This window comes from Carcharodon carcharias, chromosome 18 (assembly GCF_017639515.1).
Source record: "Carcharodon carcharias isolate sCarCar2 chromosome 18, sCarCar2.pri, whole genome shotgun sequence".
Lineage (NCBI taxonomy): Eukaryota > Metazoa > Chordata > Chondrichthyes > Lamniformes > Lamnidae > Carcharodon > Carcharodon carcharias.
Genome location: NC_054484.1, coordinates 49071566 through 49088532, shown reverse-complemented (window position 1 = coordinate 49088532; position 16967 = coordinate 49071566). Strand labels below are relative to the sequence as shown.

General features: G+C 40.7%; 1 protein-coding gene across 7 annotated transcripts in view; it reads right to left on the bottom strand.

Annotated features, from left to right (window-relative positions):
* Nucleotides 1-16967, bottom strand: part of LOC121290385 (transcription regulator protein BACH1-like) — a 117916-nt gene continuing 100949 nt past the window's right edge. The window contains exons 6-8 of one of the 7 annotated variants that reach the window (XR_005945792.1): nucleotides 15893-15973; nucleotides 14732-14949; nucleotides 459-1078 (exon numbers count right to left, since the gene is read on the bottom strand). Coding sequence is in view for 6 of the 7 variants with exons in the window: in XM_041210793.1 (XP_041066727.1) it covers nucleotides 6743-6841; nucleotides 15893-15973 (180 nt within the window). In the remaining variant the exon portion in view is untranslated. Of the gene's footprint in view, nucleotides 58-458; nucleotides 1079-1297; nucleotides 6842-14731; nucleotides 14950-15892; nucleotides 15974-16967 lie in introns of those variants that run through there. The other 6 variants (XM_041210794.1, XM_041210795.1, XM_041210798.1 and 3 more) reach the window with 6 other exon arrangements.

Genomic DNA, 16967 nt, shown 5'->3' with positions numbered 1-16967 from the left:
GCACCTCATTCCTTCCTAAACCATTAATTGGGAAGAGATCTTCAGTAAGACGCAATGCTGAAAAAAATGATACAAATCATAAATTTATTTAAATAAATAAGCTTTTATTCTTTTTAAGAAAAAGGTTCATCAGCACCTGTTACAAATTTTCAACAAATAGGAGTGAATGATTGAGACTAGGTATGTAAGCTCCTAATAAATTGCCAATTTGTATTAATTTGTTAGTCAGCTCCTGATGCAATGAAATGGACACAATTAAGATACCACTTGAAAAAGATTTCACTGCAATGGTTTGTATAAATGACAGAAAGTAGGAATATTTGAAAGTGTTGATTTCAATAGCATTGCAGCAACCAATCTGGTCTGTGTGAGTCTGTGTGTGTGTGTGTGTGGGTGTGTGTGTGTGTGAGTAAAACCAGGTACTGGAGAAACAAAAAAGAAGTCATAACGAAAGGCATGACAGAAATAAAAGACCATATTTAATGGCAAAAGTGTTGTAGCAGCACATACCAAATTATTGTTGATTATATAGATCACATTGACCAAGAATTACTTAATGACAATGCTACTTCTTGGGTTAATTCCTTCTCTTGAACACATTTAATCACACTTGAATAATAACATTGTTTAATATCTAACTACAAAAGAAATGAAATTCGACATTTTAAAAATCCTTACATCTCATTGAACATGGGAAGTGTGAATTGATAGGTTAGAGTAGTATAAAACGGTGTTTGCATATATTATTGGTCATTGTACTCTACCCATTGAGTGGAAAATTGCCCAGTCCTGTCAACGAGAATCAGGACAAATCCAATCCTGCCAGTTATTACCCCATCAGTCATCGACAATAGCCTGCTCACCGATTCTTAGTTTAGGTTCCACGAGGATCATTTAGTTCCAGATCTCATTACAGCCTTGATCTAAATATGGACAAAAAAGTTGAATTGCAGTGGTAAACTTGGAGCGAGAACCCTTGATATCAAGGGAACATTTGACCGAGTGCAGCAGCAAGGAGTCCTAGTAAACTTGAAGTCAATGGGAATTGGGGAAAACTCTCCAACAGGTGCAGTCATACCTAGCACAAAGGAAGATGGTTATGGTTAGTGAAGGCCAATCATCTCAGCCCCAGGATATCACTGCAGGAGTTTCTCAGGATAGTGTCCTAGGCCCAAACATCTTCATCTACTTCTTCAATGACCTTTCCACCACTATAAGTACAGAAGTAGGGATGTTCATGGATGATTGCATAATGTTCAATACCATTCTCAATGCCTCAGATAATGAAGCAGGCTTGTGTAATAAGTGGCAAATAACATTCACACCACACATGTTCCAAGCAATGACCATCTCCAACAAGAGAGAATCTAACCATCTCCCTTGACACTCAATGCCATTACCATCACTGAATCCAACACCATCGACTTCCTGGAGGTTACAATGGACCAGAGGCTTACTGGACTAGCCACATAAATACCTTGGCTACAAGAGCAAGTCAGAGGCTGGGAATTTTGCAGGGAGTAACTCACCTCCTGACTCCCTAAAGCCTGTCCTCTATCTACAAGGCAGAGACCCCACCCATTATCAAAAATGTTCATTCCCTCCACCACCGGTGCACAGAGACAGCAGTATGTACCATCTCCAAGATGCACTGAAGCAATTCCCTCCTTTGCTAGCACCTTTCAAACTCCAACCTTTACCACCAAGAATGACAAGGGCAGCAGGTTCATGGGAACACCACCACTCAGAAGTTCCCCTCCAAGTTACACACCATAATGATTTGGAAATATACTGAGATACCTTCATGTCTCTGGGTCAAAGTCCAGAGCTTCCTTTCTAACAGCACTGTAGGAATGCATTAATAACATGGACTGCTATGGCTGGCTCATCATCACCTTCTCAAGGACAATTAGGCATGGGCAATAATGCTGGGACCACATGAATGAACCAAAAAAAAACTCAAATTTTCACATGAGCACATGACTGTACCTCTTCCTGCCCATTGGCTAATTTAATTTACGAGTAGATTAATAAGATTTTCATTGTTATTTTAAATTTGTTTTAGAAATGGTCTGTACCTACAGATTACAGGGTAAATTGTAGCAGCAGATGACTCTTACTTTCTCTTCTAAGGGTCCTTAAGTACAGTACTATGCAATCTTGCTGAACTGAGTTAGGGAATGCAGTGTACCTGTAGTTGGATTAGAACAAAGATACTTTTGAAGGTTGAGTCTTTAATACTACTTGCATTTAAAAATGCATTTTAATTTGATCAAAAAAGGGGGAGAATATACCTGATTTCTACATTAAAACAGTTAAAAACAAAGAGTTTGTCCTTACTTACCCAAGTATGGCCAATATTGTTCTCCCTGGCAGCTGTTTGAAAAAGATGACGAATCAATTTGGAGGTCAGATAAGTGCTAAGTGATTTATTAATTAAATGACTAATTGTGGATGAAGAAAATGCACTACTGAAAATGACTGTCTCACACGCATCAATAGTTGATATATGATAGTCTTAAACCTCTAACAACTTGTAAAGCATATTTCTCCCAGGAGCCCAAATCGATGCAATGAATTAGCTCACTCAGTCATCTTCCTACAATTTATGTACATTAAAGCTCAAGCTCATGTCAATAGAGTACTACTTCATGACATTCCTGTTCTTCTCTCCTACAATTTAAAGCTTTAGTGAACTATGGGCCCTATTGAACTGAAGGCCCTGACAGACTATGGTCCTTGGTGATACTCCAATTGTGCATGACATTGGCTATACTATAATCACCTCCTTCCTTTTACATTCAATTCCCTTATACATGAAACTTGGAACTCCATTTGCCTTTTTAAAGTCTGAACTCCTCCCTTTAAAGATATCAATCTCTCTCATACGCATCTTGTCATTCAGCCTATGCTCCTTTTCGCTCTTTTGAAAATAAAGCACTCCACATTTTTCTGCATTGAACTGTATCCAGCATCCATCACTCCTGTAAGCCACCTATTCTTGTTGGATCCTTGGTCACTAGTTTAGTTGGGCTATTGGATCCTATTGCACACTTGTTTTGGGATGATCGAGTTGGTACCATAGAGTTAGCAGATCAGTAGACATTTCTTATGTAAAACACATTTTATTTATTTACAAAGGAACCCGGCAGCTACACTTGTGTACTTACAACTAAAACCTGTCTCCACATTACAGACTCTAGACTACTGACTACAGAGTACAGACTACTCAGGTAGCCTGCACTACTGTGTCATTAGATAATAAGATCATGTGATCTTCCATTATAACATTCTTCTTCAGAAACACATTTTACAGTTACAATTACAATTTTTCTCAAAACATCAAATTATTTGCACAGATAAGTAATTTACAAATGCAGTCTTTCTGGTGGTTTCCTTATGCATGTAGAACGTCTCAGCTTTACAGCTTCAAATCTTTTGGCAGGAATCTGCTTTTCTGGTGTTGTCCAATCATCAGGTTCTTTGGTGGGCACCTGCAAATCTGTTTCCTCAACTTTTGCAGGTACAGCCGATGCTTCAAACACATCTGTACTCAGCTGAGTTATTTCAACAGGAGATGCTGATGCATCGTGAACACTGGAGGAATCATTTCCTGATACTTTGTTTCTCTCCGCCTTATATGATCTATATGTCTCCATATGATTCAGTCTTCTACTTTCACATGGTAAGAAAGAGGTCCAGTGACTTCACTTACTTCACCTAATAACCATTTAGATCCTTCACCAAAATTTTTCACATATACCGTCGCTCCTACGGTAAACTTTCTGTCACGACTATGCCAATCATGTACAATTTTCTGACTTCCCTGACTCCTTTCCACCTTCCCCCTAAATTAGCATTACTAAGCTCAATCTCATCCTGAGACGGTGATTCATCAACAATTCCGCAGGTGTAACACCTGTTGTTATGTGAGGGTGGTCCTATAATGGAAAAGAAAATGTGCTAACTTGGTCGCTATGGAGTCTCCATTTAATTTCTTCGTACCATTTTTGAATGTTTGAACTGCTCACTTTGCCAGTCCATTTGAAGAAGGGTGGTATGGTGAAGTTTTTATATGAGTAATACCATGGAGGTTGATAAACTGTTGAAACAGCGCCATTGTCTGATACTACCCACTTCTGGTCGTCCGTTGATGGCAAAACTTTGTTGCAGCTTGTCAATTGTAACAGATGATGTTGGTGACTTTACCTCATATGCACCCAACCATTTTGAGTGGGAATCAACAATAAGGAGAAGCATTGTTCCCATAAAAGGTCCCACATAGTCAATATGCAATCGCACCCATGGCCTTCCTGGTCACTCCCACAGGTGTAACGGAGCTATTGGAGGTAACTTTTGCATTTGCTGACCCCGCATACAACTTCTCACTAAGCTCTCTATTTCTCCATCCATTCCAGGCCACCACAGACAGCTGCATGCTATGGCCGCCATTTGGCAAATACCTGGATGTGCACTATGTAGTTCAGTTAGCAATGGCTTTCGTCCTTTTGGAGGAACAATCACTCTAGCTCCGCATAATAAGATAACATCCTGGCTGGTTATCTCATATCTTCTGTGAAAATACGGCTTCATTTCATCAGATTCCTGTTCTTGTGACCAACCGTGAAGAACTTGTTCTTGTACTTTGGATAAGACTGGGTCTCAGCTTGTCCAGTCTGTGATCTGTCTAGCACATACCAGTGATGAATCTAAGGAGTTCAATAATAAAACGAGTTCTTGAGGAACTGGAACATTCTCATCGTTTTCTTTCGCATCAGCATTTGCAATCTGATTTCCAGATCTGTGGATGAAAGTATACTCATGTGCTGCCAAAATCAACGCCCATCTCTGTATTCTTGCTGAGGCTATGGGTGCTATAGCCTTGTCCTCGCTGAACAATCCTAGCAAAGGCTTATGGTCCAAAACAATAGTAAAATGATGACCGCGTACATACTGGTGAAATTTCTTGACACCAAAGATGATTGACAGTCCTTTTTTTCTGGGTATGCCTTTTCCACTGTGTTGAGCATTCTTGACACATATCCAATAGGTCATTCTGAGCCATTGTCCATTCGATGTAGAGCACTACTCCCACTCAATAAGGAGATGCATCACATGTCAGAACTAACTCTTTTCTTTGGTCAAAATGTATTAATCGGGTGGATGAATGCAACAGCTGTTTCACTTTTGTGAAAGCTTCTTTCTGTGGTGTTTGCCAAGACCAAGGTTGGTTTTTCTTGAGTAGGTAAGACAGGGGTGCCAGTTCTGTCGACAAACTAAGCAAAAAGCATCAATAGTAATTGATTATCCCCAAAAATGAATTGAGCTCAGAGGTATTCCTTGGTGCTGGTTCCTCTCTGATGACTCTCACATTTTCTTCAACCGGGTGGAGAATCTGTACATCTACCCTGTGACCTAAATAGACTCTCTCTTTTGCTTGGAACATGCACTTTTCTTTTTTTTAATTGCACTCCCACCTGTGAAAAACACTTCAAAACATCTTCCAAGTTTGCCAAATCGTCCTTTTCAGTGAGTCCTGTCACCAGAACATTGTCTAAATAAACTACAACATGAGGCAATCCCTGCAGTAAATTTTCATTGTCCTTGGAATATGGCACCAAAAGACAAATGGGTAAATTGGTACAATCCTTTGTGTGCATTAATTGTGACAAACTTTGGGAGATCTTCTCTAACTCCATTTGTTGGTAAGCATGGTTCAAATCAAGCTTTGTGTAGACGGTTCCACCTGCCAGCTTATCATACAAGTCTTCAATTTTTGGATGTGCTGTCTGTCCAACTTAGCTGCTTTATTAACAATCAATTTGTAGTCGCCACAAATTCGAACGCTTTGGTCAGGCTTAAGTATGGGTACTATTGGTGCTACCCATTCTGAGAACTGCACAGGTCCTATCACTCCCAGTCTCTCTAAACTATCCAATTCAGCATCTACCTTTTCCTGTATTGCATAAAGTACTGGTCTTGCCTTCATAAATCAGAAGGAAAAGCCTAGATCAACATGAATTTTTGCTTGCAGCCCTTTGATCATCCTGAGTTCATCTTGAAAAACTGAGGTGTATTTTTGTAGAAGCTCAGGTAACCCAGTAGCTCTCAGTTGGAAGGTCTCAGTCCAACCCAATTTACTTTCTTTCAGCAAGTTTCATCCAAGGAGATTTGGCTCCTCACCTGCTATCATCATCAAGGCTGATTTCACTAATAGATTTCCGTACTGTACAGTAACCCTGCTTATGCCTTTGATTTTGGCATCCATTTCTTCCAAATTTAATTTACATTCCCCATGATTCAGGTATTTAAAGGTATGCTCACCTATCACTGGAGAGGAATCTCCTGTATCCACCTCCATTCTGAAAGGCCTATTATTCACCCTTAAAGTTACTTAGATTGGTCCTGTTCTTTTTACCTTTAAGTTATATAATGAATAAATATCAGACTCTCTTACTTCAGGTTCTTCTTCTATGTTATGAATCTCATGGGGTTTTTTCTTTTGATTGAAAGTCTGTCTGATTCTATCCTTGCAATGTCTCATGAGGTATCTGTATCAATGACAGTAAAAACATTCGATTTTTTAAAGCTTCGATTCATTACAAGGTTGTTTGCTTCCACCTCTGTTACCATTATTCCATGTTTTTGCTGCTAAGTCATTTCTTTTTATTTGTCTGTAAGCTGTGGCTGCTTCCTGCTTCTCATCAGAGCTGTACATTTTCATGCCCATTTTGGCTGGGGCTTATTGCCCAACGTGGGGGATGGTGCCATTTTGCGCTCCCTGTATGGTTTTCGAGTTCCTCACTGCGCCTTCCATAGCCAGTACTATTTCCTGCACCTTCTGAAAATCCAAATTTGTTTCAGACAGTAATCTCTTCTGAATCAAACCTTTATTTATACTGCACACCAAATGATCTCTAAGCAATTCATGTATAGAAGTACCAAACTCGCAATATTCTGTTAACTGTTTCAGACTTGCCACATAGCAAGCACCTGTCTCCACTGGGGCTCGATTTCTTGAGTTAAATTTGAACTGTTGCATCGTTACCGAGGGCTTGGGCTGGTAATGATTCTTCACTAAAGGTTCACTAAATCATCAAACCTTTTTGAATCTGGGGCACTGGGTGCCATTAAACTTTGATCAATCCACCCATAAGTCTTACTCCCACACATGGATAAGAAGATTGCGCTCCTCTTCTCCTCCCCTGCAATGTCATTAGCTTGGAAAAAGAATGTGAGGCGTTCAACATAATGAGAACAATTATCCATCGTTGGGTCAAAAGGAACAACTCTTCCAACTGCAACATACTTCAACGGGGCTGCTTCTCGATTAGGATGGAAATTCTACTTACAATTACTGTGCGAGGTACTGCCCAACTTAGGTTCAATTAATTTCTTTCCTCGCTTTTTTTTCAACCTTCCTTGCGTTTTCTTGCTTTTTTCACCTCATTGCCAGTTTGTTAGATCCTTGGTCACTAGTTTTGTTGGACTAATGCATCCGGGTTGCACGCTTGTTTCGGGATGACTGAGTTGGTACCATAGAGATACCAGATCAGTAGACAGTTCGTATGTAGAATACATTCTATTTTTTACAAAGGAACTCAGCAGCTACACTTGTGTACTTACAACTAAAACCCTGTCTCTACATTACAGACTGTTACTCTAGACTACTAACCACTGACTACAGACTTCCAAGAAAGCCTGCACTACTCTGTCATTGGATAATAAGATCATGTGATCTTCTATTATAACATTCTACTTAAAGGTATATTACACATCAGATTACCACAGTTCTCATTTCAATCTTCCTGCATAACTCCTCAGTTTGCAATGCCTCCAAATTTAGTATAATCAGCAAGCTTCAGTATGTTTCCTCTTGTGTCTAAGTACCAAGTCTTCTATATAAAAATCAGGCACAGCTTGGCCCACATCCTAGCTCTTAGAAAAGCATACCATTACCCGTTCTGTATGCTTTCTTTCCCTTAAGCACCCCTCTATCATGTACCTTCATTTTGTAAACATGTTTCATATGTGGCACCTTATCATATGTCTTCAGTCCTCAAAAATAATTTGATAAAAGTTTATCACATTGTTTCTCACAAAGTTGTTAATGTTGATGTTCTATTAGTATTCATTGTGGCCGTGCTCGGAGGTCCCTACATGACACTAAGTCAATCAGTTCATAAATCGCTACCCTAACATAAACCTCTCACTAATCCTCTGAACCCAAAGAAACAATCTCATATCTTTCATTACTCAAACCATAAATAGCAGTCTTCAGATTCAGCATTTTGCACTGTCTGTTATTAAATACAAGAAACTATACACATGCTTTTTCAATTTTATGAAGCTTTTAAGAAGATAAATGCACACAAAATAGAGTGCAATCATCACAAGCAGTAGATAATTGTCTTAGCATTCCCATACAAATGTTACCTCGTGTCTTTCACCCATCAAACGTAAACAGATAATCCATCAAATATTCATAACCAGAAATCTTCAGTATCAAAGTTTCCAGATTTAATTAACAGGGGGACATTACTAGTTAGATATCTCTGGAAATAAGCACTGAAATGGCTAGCCATGTGATGTTAGTGTTACAGAACTTGTGCGCATAAATCTAATAGGAACCGCTATAAATGTATATAAAACTACATGGCAGTCGGCTGTCTCACCAACAAAAGGTGAAAAATATACTTTTGGTTATAATCTGCATCACAAAATATATACCATTTAGTCTCAGAAGTTTAAAAATCATTTAGGCAAAGGTTACTTTAAAGAGAATATGGAAGATAAAATTAAGTCATCCCCTCCTCCTTGGTATCACTCGTGAAAGCTCCAGCAGACAGCACGTTTTTATTGGATTACCAACACACCATTTCCTGCCTCTATTATTCGTTGCACAGCCATATCATCAAACTGGTTACCTTCAGAAACTGAATTATTATCCTTAGCTGCACCCATTTAGTTTCTATATTAGATCTTGAGAAATCCATTTAGTTTCCTCTGCAGTATTTTAATAGGAGGCCTTTAAGACTGCTCTTTAGAATATTTTTTGAAGCTCACAAACCATTATGCCTTTATTCCACTATTTAAACAAAAAAGGCAGAACCCAAGAGGGGTGAATCAGAATTTAAAGAATATTTCACAGTCCTCATTTAATTTGATTGTTGCAGCGTGGTGCCCAAGGGATCTTGAGAAAATCTTTGAGTGGAGGTTTTCTATTGGATATGTGAAGCTTGTTTCATAAGGTCAGACAGAGCAGGACACCAGCTAGTATCAGTTGTGGGGGTGAGGGGTGGGGGGTGGAAATAAGATAAAGCGGGAAGTGTGAATTAGCCTCGCGATTCAACAGGAATTATAGGAAAAAAGATGAACTTGTTGAAGTGCTTAGCGGACAGTGTGTGAAGACTCTCAATTTGAGCACAATGCATATTCAGGGAGGATGGAGAGAACATTTACAGCTTAGAAGAAACAAGAGAAGTTCACAGCAGCAATGACCATAGCGGCATATAAAAGATATAAAAGTCCACAATAGAGACTGAGTGAGAACAAGAGAAATAAATGCAAACAGAAATCCTTTTCAAACAAGCTTTTTCTTATATCCTGTCGAGGAGTATGCGAGATGGACCACATCAATACACATGGGATCTTCTAGCTGGGGTTTGTAGAACAAAGTTAAGACAATAGATAGACATATACGTCCTAGTATGTAAATTGCAGAAGTGGTGTGTAAAACAAGTAATAAGTTACAGAATGATCTGCAAATAAACACAGCAGGTAACTCCTGATCTGCTGCTGAAATCAGCCATGCCTTTGTTCGTTCTAGACTACTCCAACATATTCCAGGCCAGAATCCTTCCTTTCATCCTCTGTCAACATCCAAAACACTGCACCCTGTACGCTATCTCACACTCAGTCCCTTTCACTCATCCGTATGTGCTCACTGACCTACTTCGGTTCCCAGTTAAGCAACAGTTCAATTTTAACATTTTCATCTTTACTTTCAAATCCATCCACTGTCCCACCTTTCCCTAACTCTGAAATCTCTTCCTGCCTGACAACCCTGCAATTCTGCATCTTCCTTACTTAATTGCTCCACCTTTGGTGGCCCTATCTTCAGTTGCTTGGGCCCAACATTCTGGGAATCCCTCCCTAAATCTCTTCACCTCTCTACCTCACTTTCCTCATTTAAGCTGCACCTTGAGCCTATCTCTTTGACCAAGCTTCCTGTCTTCTGCCCCAATCTCTCATGGGGCTTGCTATTAAATTTGCTGATAATATTTCTATGAAGCTCTTTGAGATATTTAGCTACCTTAAAGGCGCTGAATAAATAAGTTGTTGTTATTGTGTTAAAGGCACTATATAAATAAGTTGTTATTTTGTTAAAGCTAACAGACCCCATATATGGGAAGTATATAGCATCCATGTCACATGACTATTCTGTGTGTGGAAAACTGCTTGGATGGTCCCTAAATAACTTAACAGGTATGCTAACATTTAGGTTAACAAGCCTAACATAAGCTTGGTGCACAATTTCAGTGTCATGGGCAGTTTAGAGTTGCATTACCATGTATCATGAGCTGAGATGCTACATAAGCCTCAGTGCCTTGAAAACTGGGATGGCCGTATATGGTGTGCAGCAGTCCTATGGGGGCCAAAGATCAGGTTACCAGCCTCATAGTGAGCAAATTGATCACTGATATTTTCATAATTTATATGCTTTATATATTGTAAGCAAAAATCATGGGTATTGTGATCAGGTGATAAATCATAGGATTGAGTCAGTCAAGTTTGCATTAGAAAGGGTACAGAGGAGATCACTGAGGATGTTGCCAGGACTGGAAAAATGCAGCCATGAGGAAACATTTCATAGGTTGTTCTCCTTGGAACAGAGAAGGCTGAGGGGAGATTTAATTGAATGTACAAAATTGTGAGGAGCCTAGATAAAGTGGATGGGAAGGGCCTATTTACTTTAGCAGGGAGGCCAGTGACTAGGGGGCATAGATTTAAAGTGATTGGTAGAAAGATTAAGGGGAGATGAGGAAAGATTTTTCACTCAGAGGGTTGTGGGGGTCTGGAACTCACTGCCTGAAAGGGTAGTAGAGGCAGAAACCTTGAACTTATTTAAGAGGTGTCTGGATATGCACTTCAACCCTCCAATTTTGCATCTTGCTTATTTTATTGCTCCACCATTGGTAACCTGCAGAGCTACAGGCCAAATGCTGGAAAGTGGGATTAGGCTGGGTGGCTTGTTTATCGGCTGACGCAGACACGATGGGCCAAGGGCCTTTCCCCATGCCATAAACTTTTTTATTCTAAGGTGTAAAGCATTTTCTTGCAAATACCTTTGGCATTTTAAGTTATTGCATTCATAAAACCAGGGTCCTAAAGGGTCGCCCAAATTCCAGTCGTATTTCAGAAGGTTTAACTAGCAATGTGAATAGGGGAGTATTTATAATGAAAATTTTGCTGTCTCCAATGTTGGTGCTGTGAGCTCAGTTTGTCTGAGCTATCCCTGCGAGCTAGTGTCTTGGCCTAGCCTGTGAAAGATAAACTCTGAACTGTTCATTTCAAATACAGAAATGTCAATGCCAAAACAGCAATAAAGGCCTATTAACACTTTGGGAAACAGTTGTGAAGCACAGGGCTCCATTTTCAATCTGGGGCTTAAGGCTAAAAATCCATCTGTTTGTTTCAAAAAAAAATCATCACCTCAATGGTTAGTCTTTAGCTGTGATGGTGATGTTCAGATGTTTTGTAAACTTAAACCTACAGCTGAACATTTACCGTGTTTTGGAGAAAGCTTTACATTTTGCTATTTGTTGATTAACAGAACTGATTTACTTGATCTGTGCATTCGTTAAGTATAAATAACTACGATTTTGAGCTATATCAGTCCAATATATTTTTTAGAGGCAAAATGGTCTGCTTTTTGATTGTGTCAATTGCATTTGTACATAACTAGGATCCATTATTTTCTTTTATTACAAATTAAATAACTGACTGCTTCTAAGCAACACAATTGTTTATATCTAACAGTATAATAAATACAGGTCCTGCTAGTTTTATCATCATTTCGTGAATAGTGCTTCCTTCTATAGTTATTTTTCCTGGGCTTCTAAGATCAGGTTTTTCCCTTAGCTTCCTAGGATGTCAAGGGAGATGGTTGCTTCTGTTATGGAATCTAAGGAATGTTACTCAGGACATTAGGTGGCCAGGTAACACTGACCCATTGGCTGGATCAGCACCTGTAGTTAGCAGAAGTTGACATTCTGGTTAAATTGGGATTTAACTCCATGGATGTTGAGGAGGATGAAACTAAACTGATCCTTCAGGGCAGGCATCTAATCTAACACCTGAACTAGTCAGGTCGACAGTATATCAGGGCACTTTAATCACTGATCAGCCACCCTAGCTCATCGTTAGGGGAAGGTGGATGGGGGTGGTGGGAGGGGTGTGCTAGGATTCTTCCTACTGAGTTACAGATAGCACCACAAGCTTTTGCTTTTGTCGACCTGCAACAGTCTTCAGTGATTAGCTAAATAGTGTATATCCCTACAGGGAGAGTGTGCACTCTAGATAAGGCAAATAGAAACTCTACAGATGTAGATTTTTGCAGTGGTTTAAATTGCAAAACCTTGAACATGATGATGAGTTTAATCTGTATCTAACAGACCAAAAACAAACTGAAATTGATTAATGGAAGACTCTCCATTGAATAACACTAAAATTCACTCAGTTCTGTGGAAGGGTCATGAGGACTCGAAACGTCAACTCTTTTCTTCTCCGCCGATGCTGCCAGACCTGCTGAGCTTTTCCAGGTAATTCTGTTTTTGTTTTGGATTTCCAGCATCCACAGTTTTTTGTTTTTATCTATCTGGCGGTGGGTAGGAATCCCAATTGCAGAGAAATATTTAAAGGTTCCACTTACAATCAAAGTGGGATTACAGTCAGTCTTTGGACATGCAACAATTCTCTATCTGCACAAATGAGATACCAAAGATGTTGCATCTTAGGGAGGACATTTTCTGTCCACGCCACAAGATTCAGTTCTAACAACTGAAAATACTTGGTGCAATCCAATAGCCCAACAAGCCAGTCCCACTGCATTGTTTTACAGGGTTTACAATCACAGTCATCCTGGATATGAAAATAAAAAATACTCTAGCCTTTCTTCTTAATGCAGTCCAACTGAGGTGATGTAAGCAGATTCGCAATTCCTTTCAGTCATCAGCACAATAAAAAAATTGGATGATCATTGAATTCAGAAATCTAAATATTCCTAGTTTTTACTGAAATTGAAATAAAGGTCCAGACATTCTTGGAGACTTGTGCCATGGTAATCACATAGCTACATCATAGACCCATTTTACAGTGCAAATGACCCATGAAATTATAGGGCAAATGACTTACACAATTACTTACGTTATGCCATAATTTCCTGGGACTTTTGTGCCTCTCTGCAATGGCAATCACCTCTGTCTTTAACATGCTCTTTAAAGTAACAAAGATTTTTTTCAAAGAAAAGGCGGTTTATGACCATGTCAAGCACATTGGCCCAGATTTTGCTGAGTGGTGAAGGACCTTGCATAGTTTCCCAGAAACTCTTCATAAGCCTATCAGCAGAAATTCCTACTAAATTGGGCGTCTAGTCCAGTGTGGCACCCTGTCAGGGGATCTGTGGGCTGAGCAGCAACAGGGAGACTCTTCAACCAATAGGAGTAAGTATCCTCACTGGGAAAAAATGTAATTACTCTAGTTTTCAGGGTCGGGTGTCATGACTTGTGATTACTCCGCGCACAGTCCTTTTGAGGCAGACAGCACACAAGCTTTGTGCTGCCTCCTCATTTCAATGGTTTCAGTGTGCAGGCCAGCATCAAAAATGCTGCTGACTGGCTGCACACCCAACAAGGAGCCAAGCGGGTGCATGGCTTGTACCAGTTTCAGGTCGCCTGCACGTGTTAAAGGCACCTCACTTAAAGGGGAGTTGCACTCATTATACAGAAGCTGTTTTTGATAACCTGTAGAGAAATCGACTACAAGGAGAAGTAAAGAAAGTAGAGCATGAGGCAAGAGAGGGAGCTCCCAGGTTTTTGTATCTGGTGCTGGAGGCATTAGTGCAGGAGGTGGAAAGGAGGAACCAGCAGCCCCTCAAGGCAGACTCTGAGAAGGGAATGAGAGCAACTGGCCTGGTAGGCCAACTCCTGGAATCAGGTTCCAAGGATTTTGCAGCAGTGCCACAAGAAACTCAAAGACGTCAACTGGAATGAAGCCATCCAATGTCTCAGTGCTGCAGTAGAAGCTAAGACTGGGGTCGTGAGATCCCTGCTTGTTGTCATGCAGACTCAGACTGCAGACTGCTGCAGATCTCAGTGCTCAAAGGGACATGAGGTTCTCACAGCAGTCCAGCAATCTGTCCTCCAACAGGTTATGAATTTTGCTAAGGTACTGCACTGAATCTCTTGATTTTGGAAAGGCCCCAGTGTATTGGGATTGGAAAACTGTAAATGTAACACCAAAGGTCTTGTGGGGCAGTGGGTAGTGAACCTGCCTCTGAGCCAGAAATTACAGGTTCAAGTCCCACTCCAGGAATGATAGCCAAGGAAGGTGCAGCCAAACAGATTGAGTATCAACTTGTAAATACTTCCAATGTACGCTAATGGTAGACAATATGAGTGGAAGAGATTACTGGTCAGCCATGTGATCAAAAGAAAATTGAAGCCTCTACCATCACTATTCATAACTCCAGGCAACAGCATGCATGTAAAAGTGTATATTGCCACAACTCAGACTCTTTGGGTGGGCCAGTCGGCTCGACAGGTGGTGTGGATCAGATTGGTGCCAACAGCATGGGGATCGAATCCCTGTTCTGGCACAGGTTGGGTTCAGGACTTGTCTCCTTGTTCAACCCATGATGGAGATCATGGTGCTGTGGGTTGAACCTGCCTTTGGATAGACAGCAGAAGAAGAAATGTATCACCATTATTCAAGAAAAAAAGAGGAAGACAGAAAGCAGAAATCTATAGGCCAGTTAGTCTAACATCGGTCATTGAGAAAATGCTGGAATCCATTATTAAGGTGATTGAGGGGAGCCATGAACCAGGCGTATGGAGGCTATCCCTTGGCACCAAGCAACCAGCCTCATGTTCACCATAATAGCCGCTGGGAACAGCTGATTGCCTCCCAATGGTGTCGTGGCTACTACCAGGATAACAGACATACACTGACATGATGTTCTTGCATGGTCACACACCAATTGCACATTCATGAAGTGGGAGTCCTTGTGGTTCTAGTACCTCTCATCGTTTAAATGTGGGTCCTGCTGAGCATTCAAAGGCAGCATTGGGAATCCAGCTAGCCTGGCAAAGCCACATGTTCACACAAACTGCTTTGCTCTAGTACAGACTCTGTCACCTTCCTGATGCAGCAACAGATCGTAAAGTGGGAAGTGTTAGCTATGTTGCCAGCTCCAGCCTGGAAGGATTCACTTGTGTGGAAGTGGAGGGAGAGGGTGACTTTAACGACTACCAGCAACCTCCTCACATTGCTGTGTGGGTCTAGGTCCTTTTGAAGGAGGTGGCACAGTGGACCACCCACTTTCTGAACCATAGGCCGGTCAAACACTGCTCCTGTCTAAGGTGGATATAGGAGAATTGCTCCTTGTCTTACGCAATACACTAATGAAAGTAGCAAATCCCCTCTCCTCTCTTCTCCAAGATCAACATCACATGTAACAGAACCTTAAGCATCTTATGATGTCAATAGGCATTCTAAATTGTTTGTAAGTTAAGGAAGTGAATGCAAACATATTTACGTGCTGACATAACGGCACAATGATTTCTCAAGGAAGATTTGAAAGTTAGAATATTCATGCCTGTGGAATAACTACCTGCCCATCCATGGTGTAAAGGGGACAACTCGAACCTTGGAATTCCAATTCAGGCTCTGCCTCCTCATTTGAATGGGCTTCCTATGCAAGGCAAACAGAGAAATGAGGACTTGTTAATAGTGGCCTGCTAATTAGAAAACTAAACTAGCCAGCAGCTCTTCAAGAGATGCAGGCAATATTTAGAAGGTGGCACTTCTATCAGAAGTTTGAAGCTGCAACAAGAAAATCTTATATTTATATAGTACCTTGAATGTAATGAAACATCCCAAGGTGTTTTACTGGAGTATTACTTAGTTATAAAACTAAATATGACACCGAGCCACAAAGAAATATTAGGTCAGATGACCAAAGTTTGGCCAAAGAGGGAGGTTTTAAGAAGTGTCTTAAAGGAGGAGAGTGAGGTAGAGAGGTGGAGAGGTGCAGGTACAGAATTACAGAGCTTAAGGTCCAGGCAGCTGAAGACATTCCCAGTAATGATGGAGCAATTAAAATTGGGGATGCACAAGGCCATGGAGGGATTTGAAAACAAGGATGAGAATTTTAAAATCAAGATGCTGCTTGACCAGAAGCAAATGTAGGTCAGCGAGTGCAGGGGTGATGGGGGAATGGGACTTTGTGCAAGTTGCGACATAGGCAGTCGAATTTTGGATGACCTCAAGTTTACAGAGGTGGGATGTGGGAGTTAAGCCAGGTGTATGTTGAGTCAACGGGTTTCTAAAGTATGGATGAGGGTTTCAGCAGCAGATGAGCTGAGACAGGGTGAAGTCAAGCTATGTTATGGAGGTGGAAATAGGCAGCAATATGAAGTTGGAAACTCACCTTGGGATCAAATGTGAAACCAAGCTTGCAGGTAATGTCCCATCGGCAGGACAGACCCAACAGTGATGATGGCACAGTGGCATACAGTCGGGACAGAGTTGCCCTGGAAGTCCTCAACATTAGTTCAAGACCCCATGAAGTCTCATGGCATCAGGTCAAACATGGGCAAGGAAACCTCCTGCTGATTGCTACGTACTGCCCTCCCTCAGCTGATGATAGTGCTCCTCCATGTTGAACATCACTTGGATGAAACACT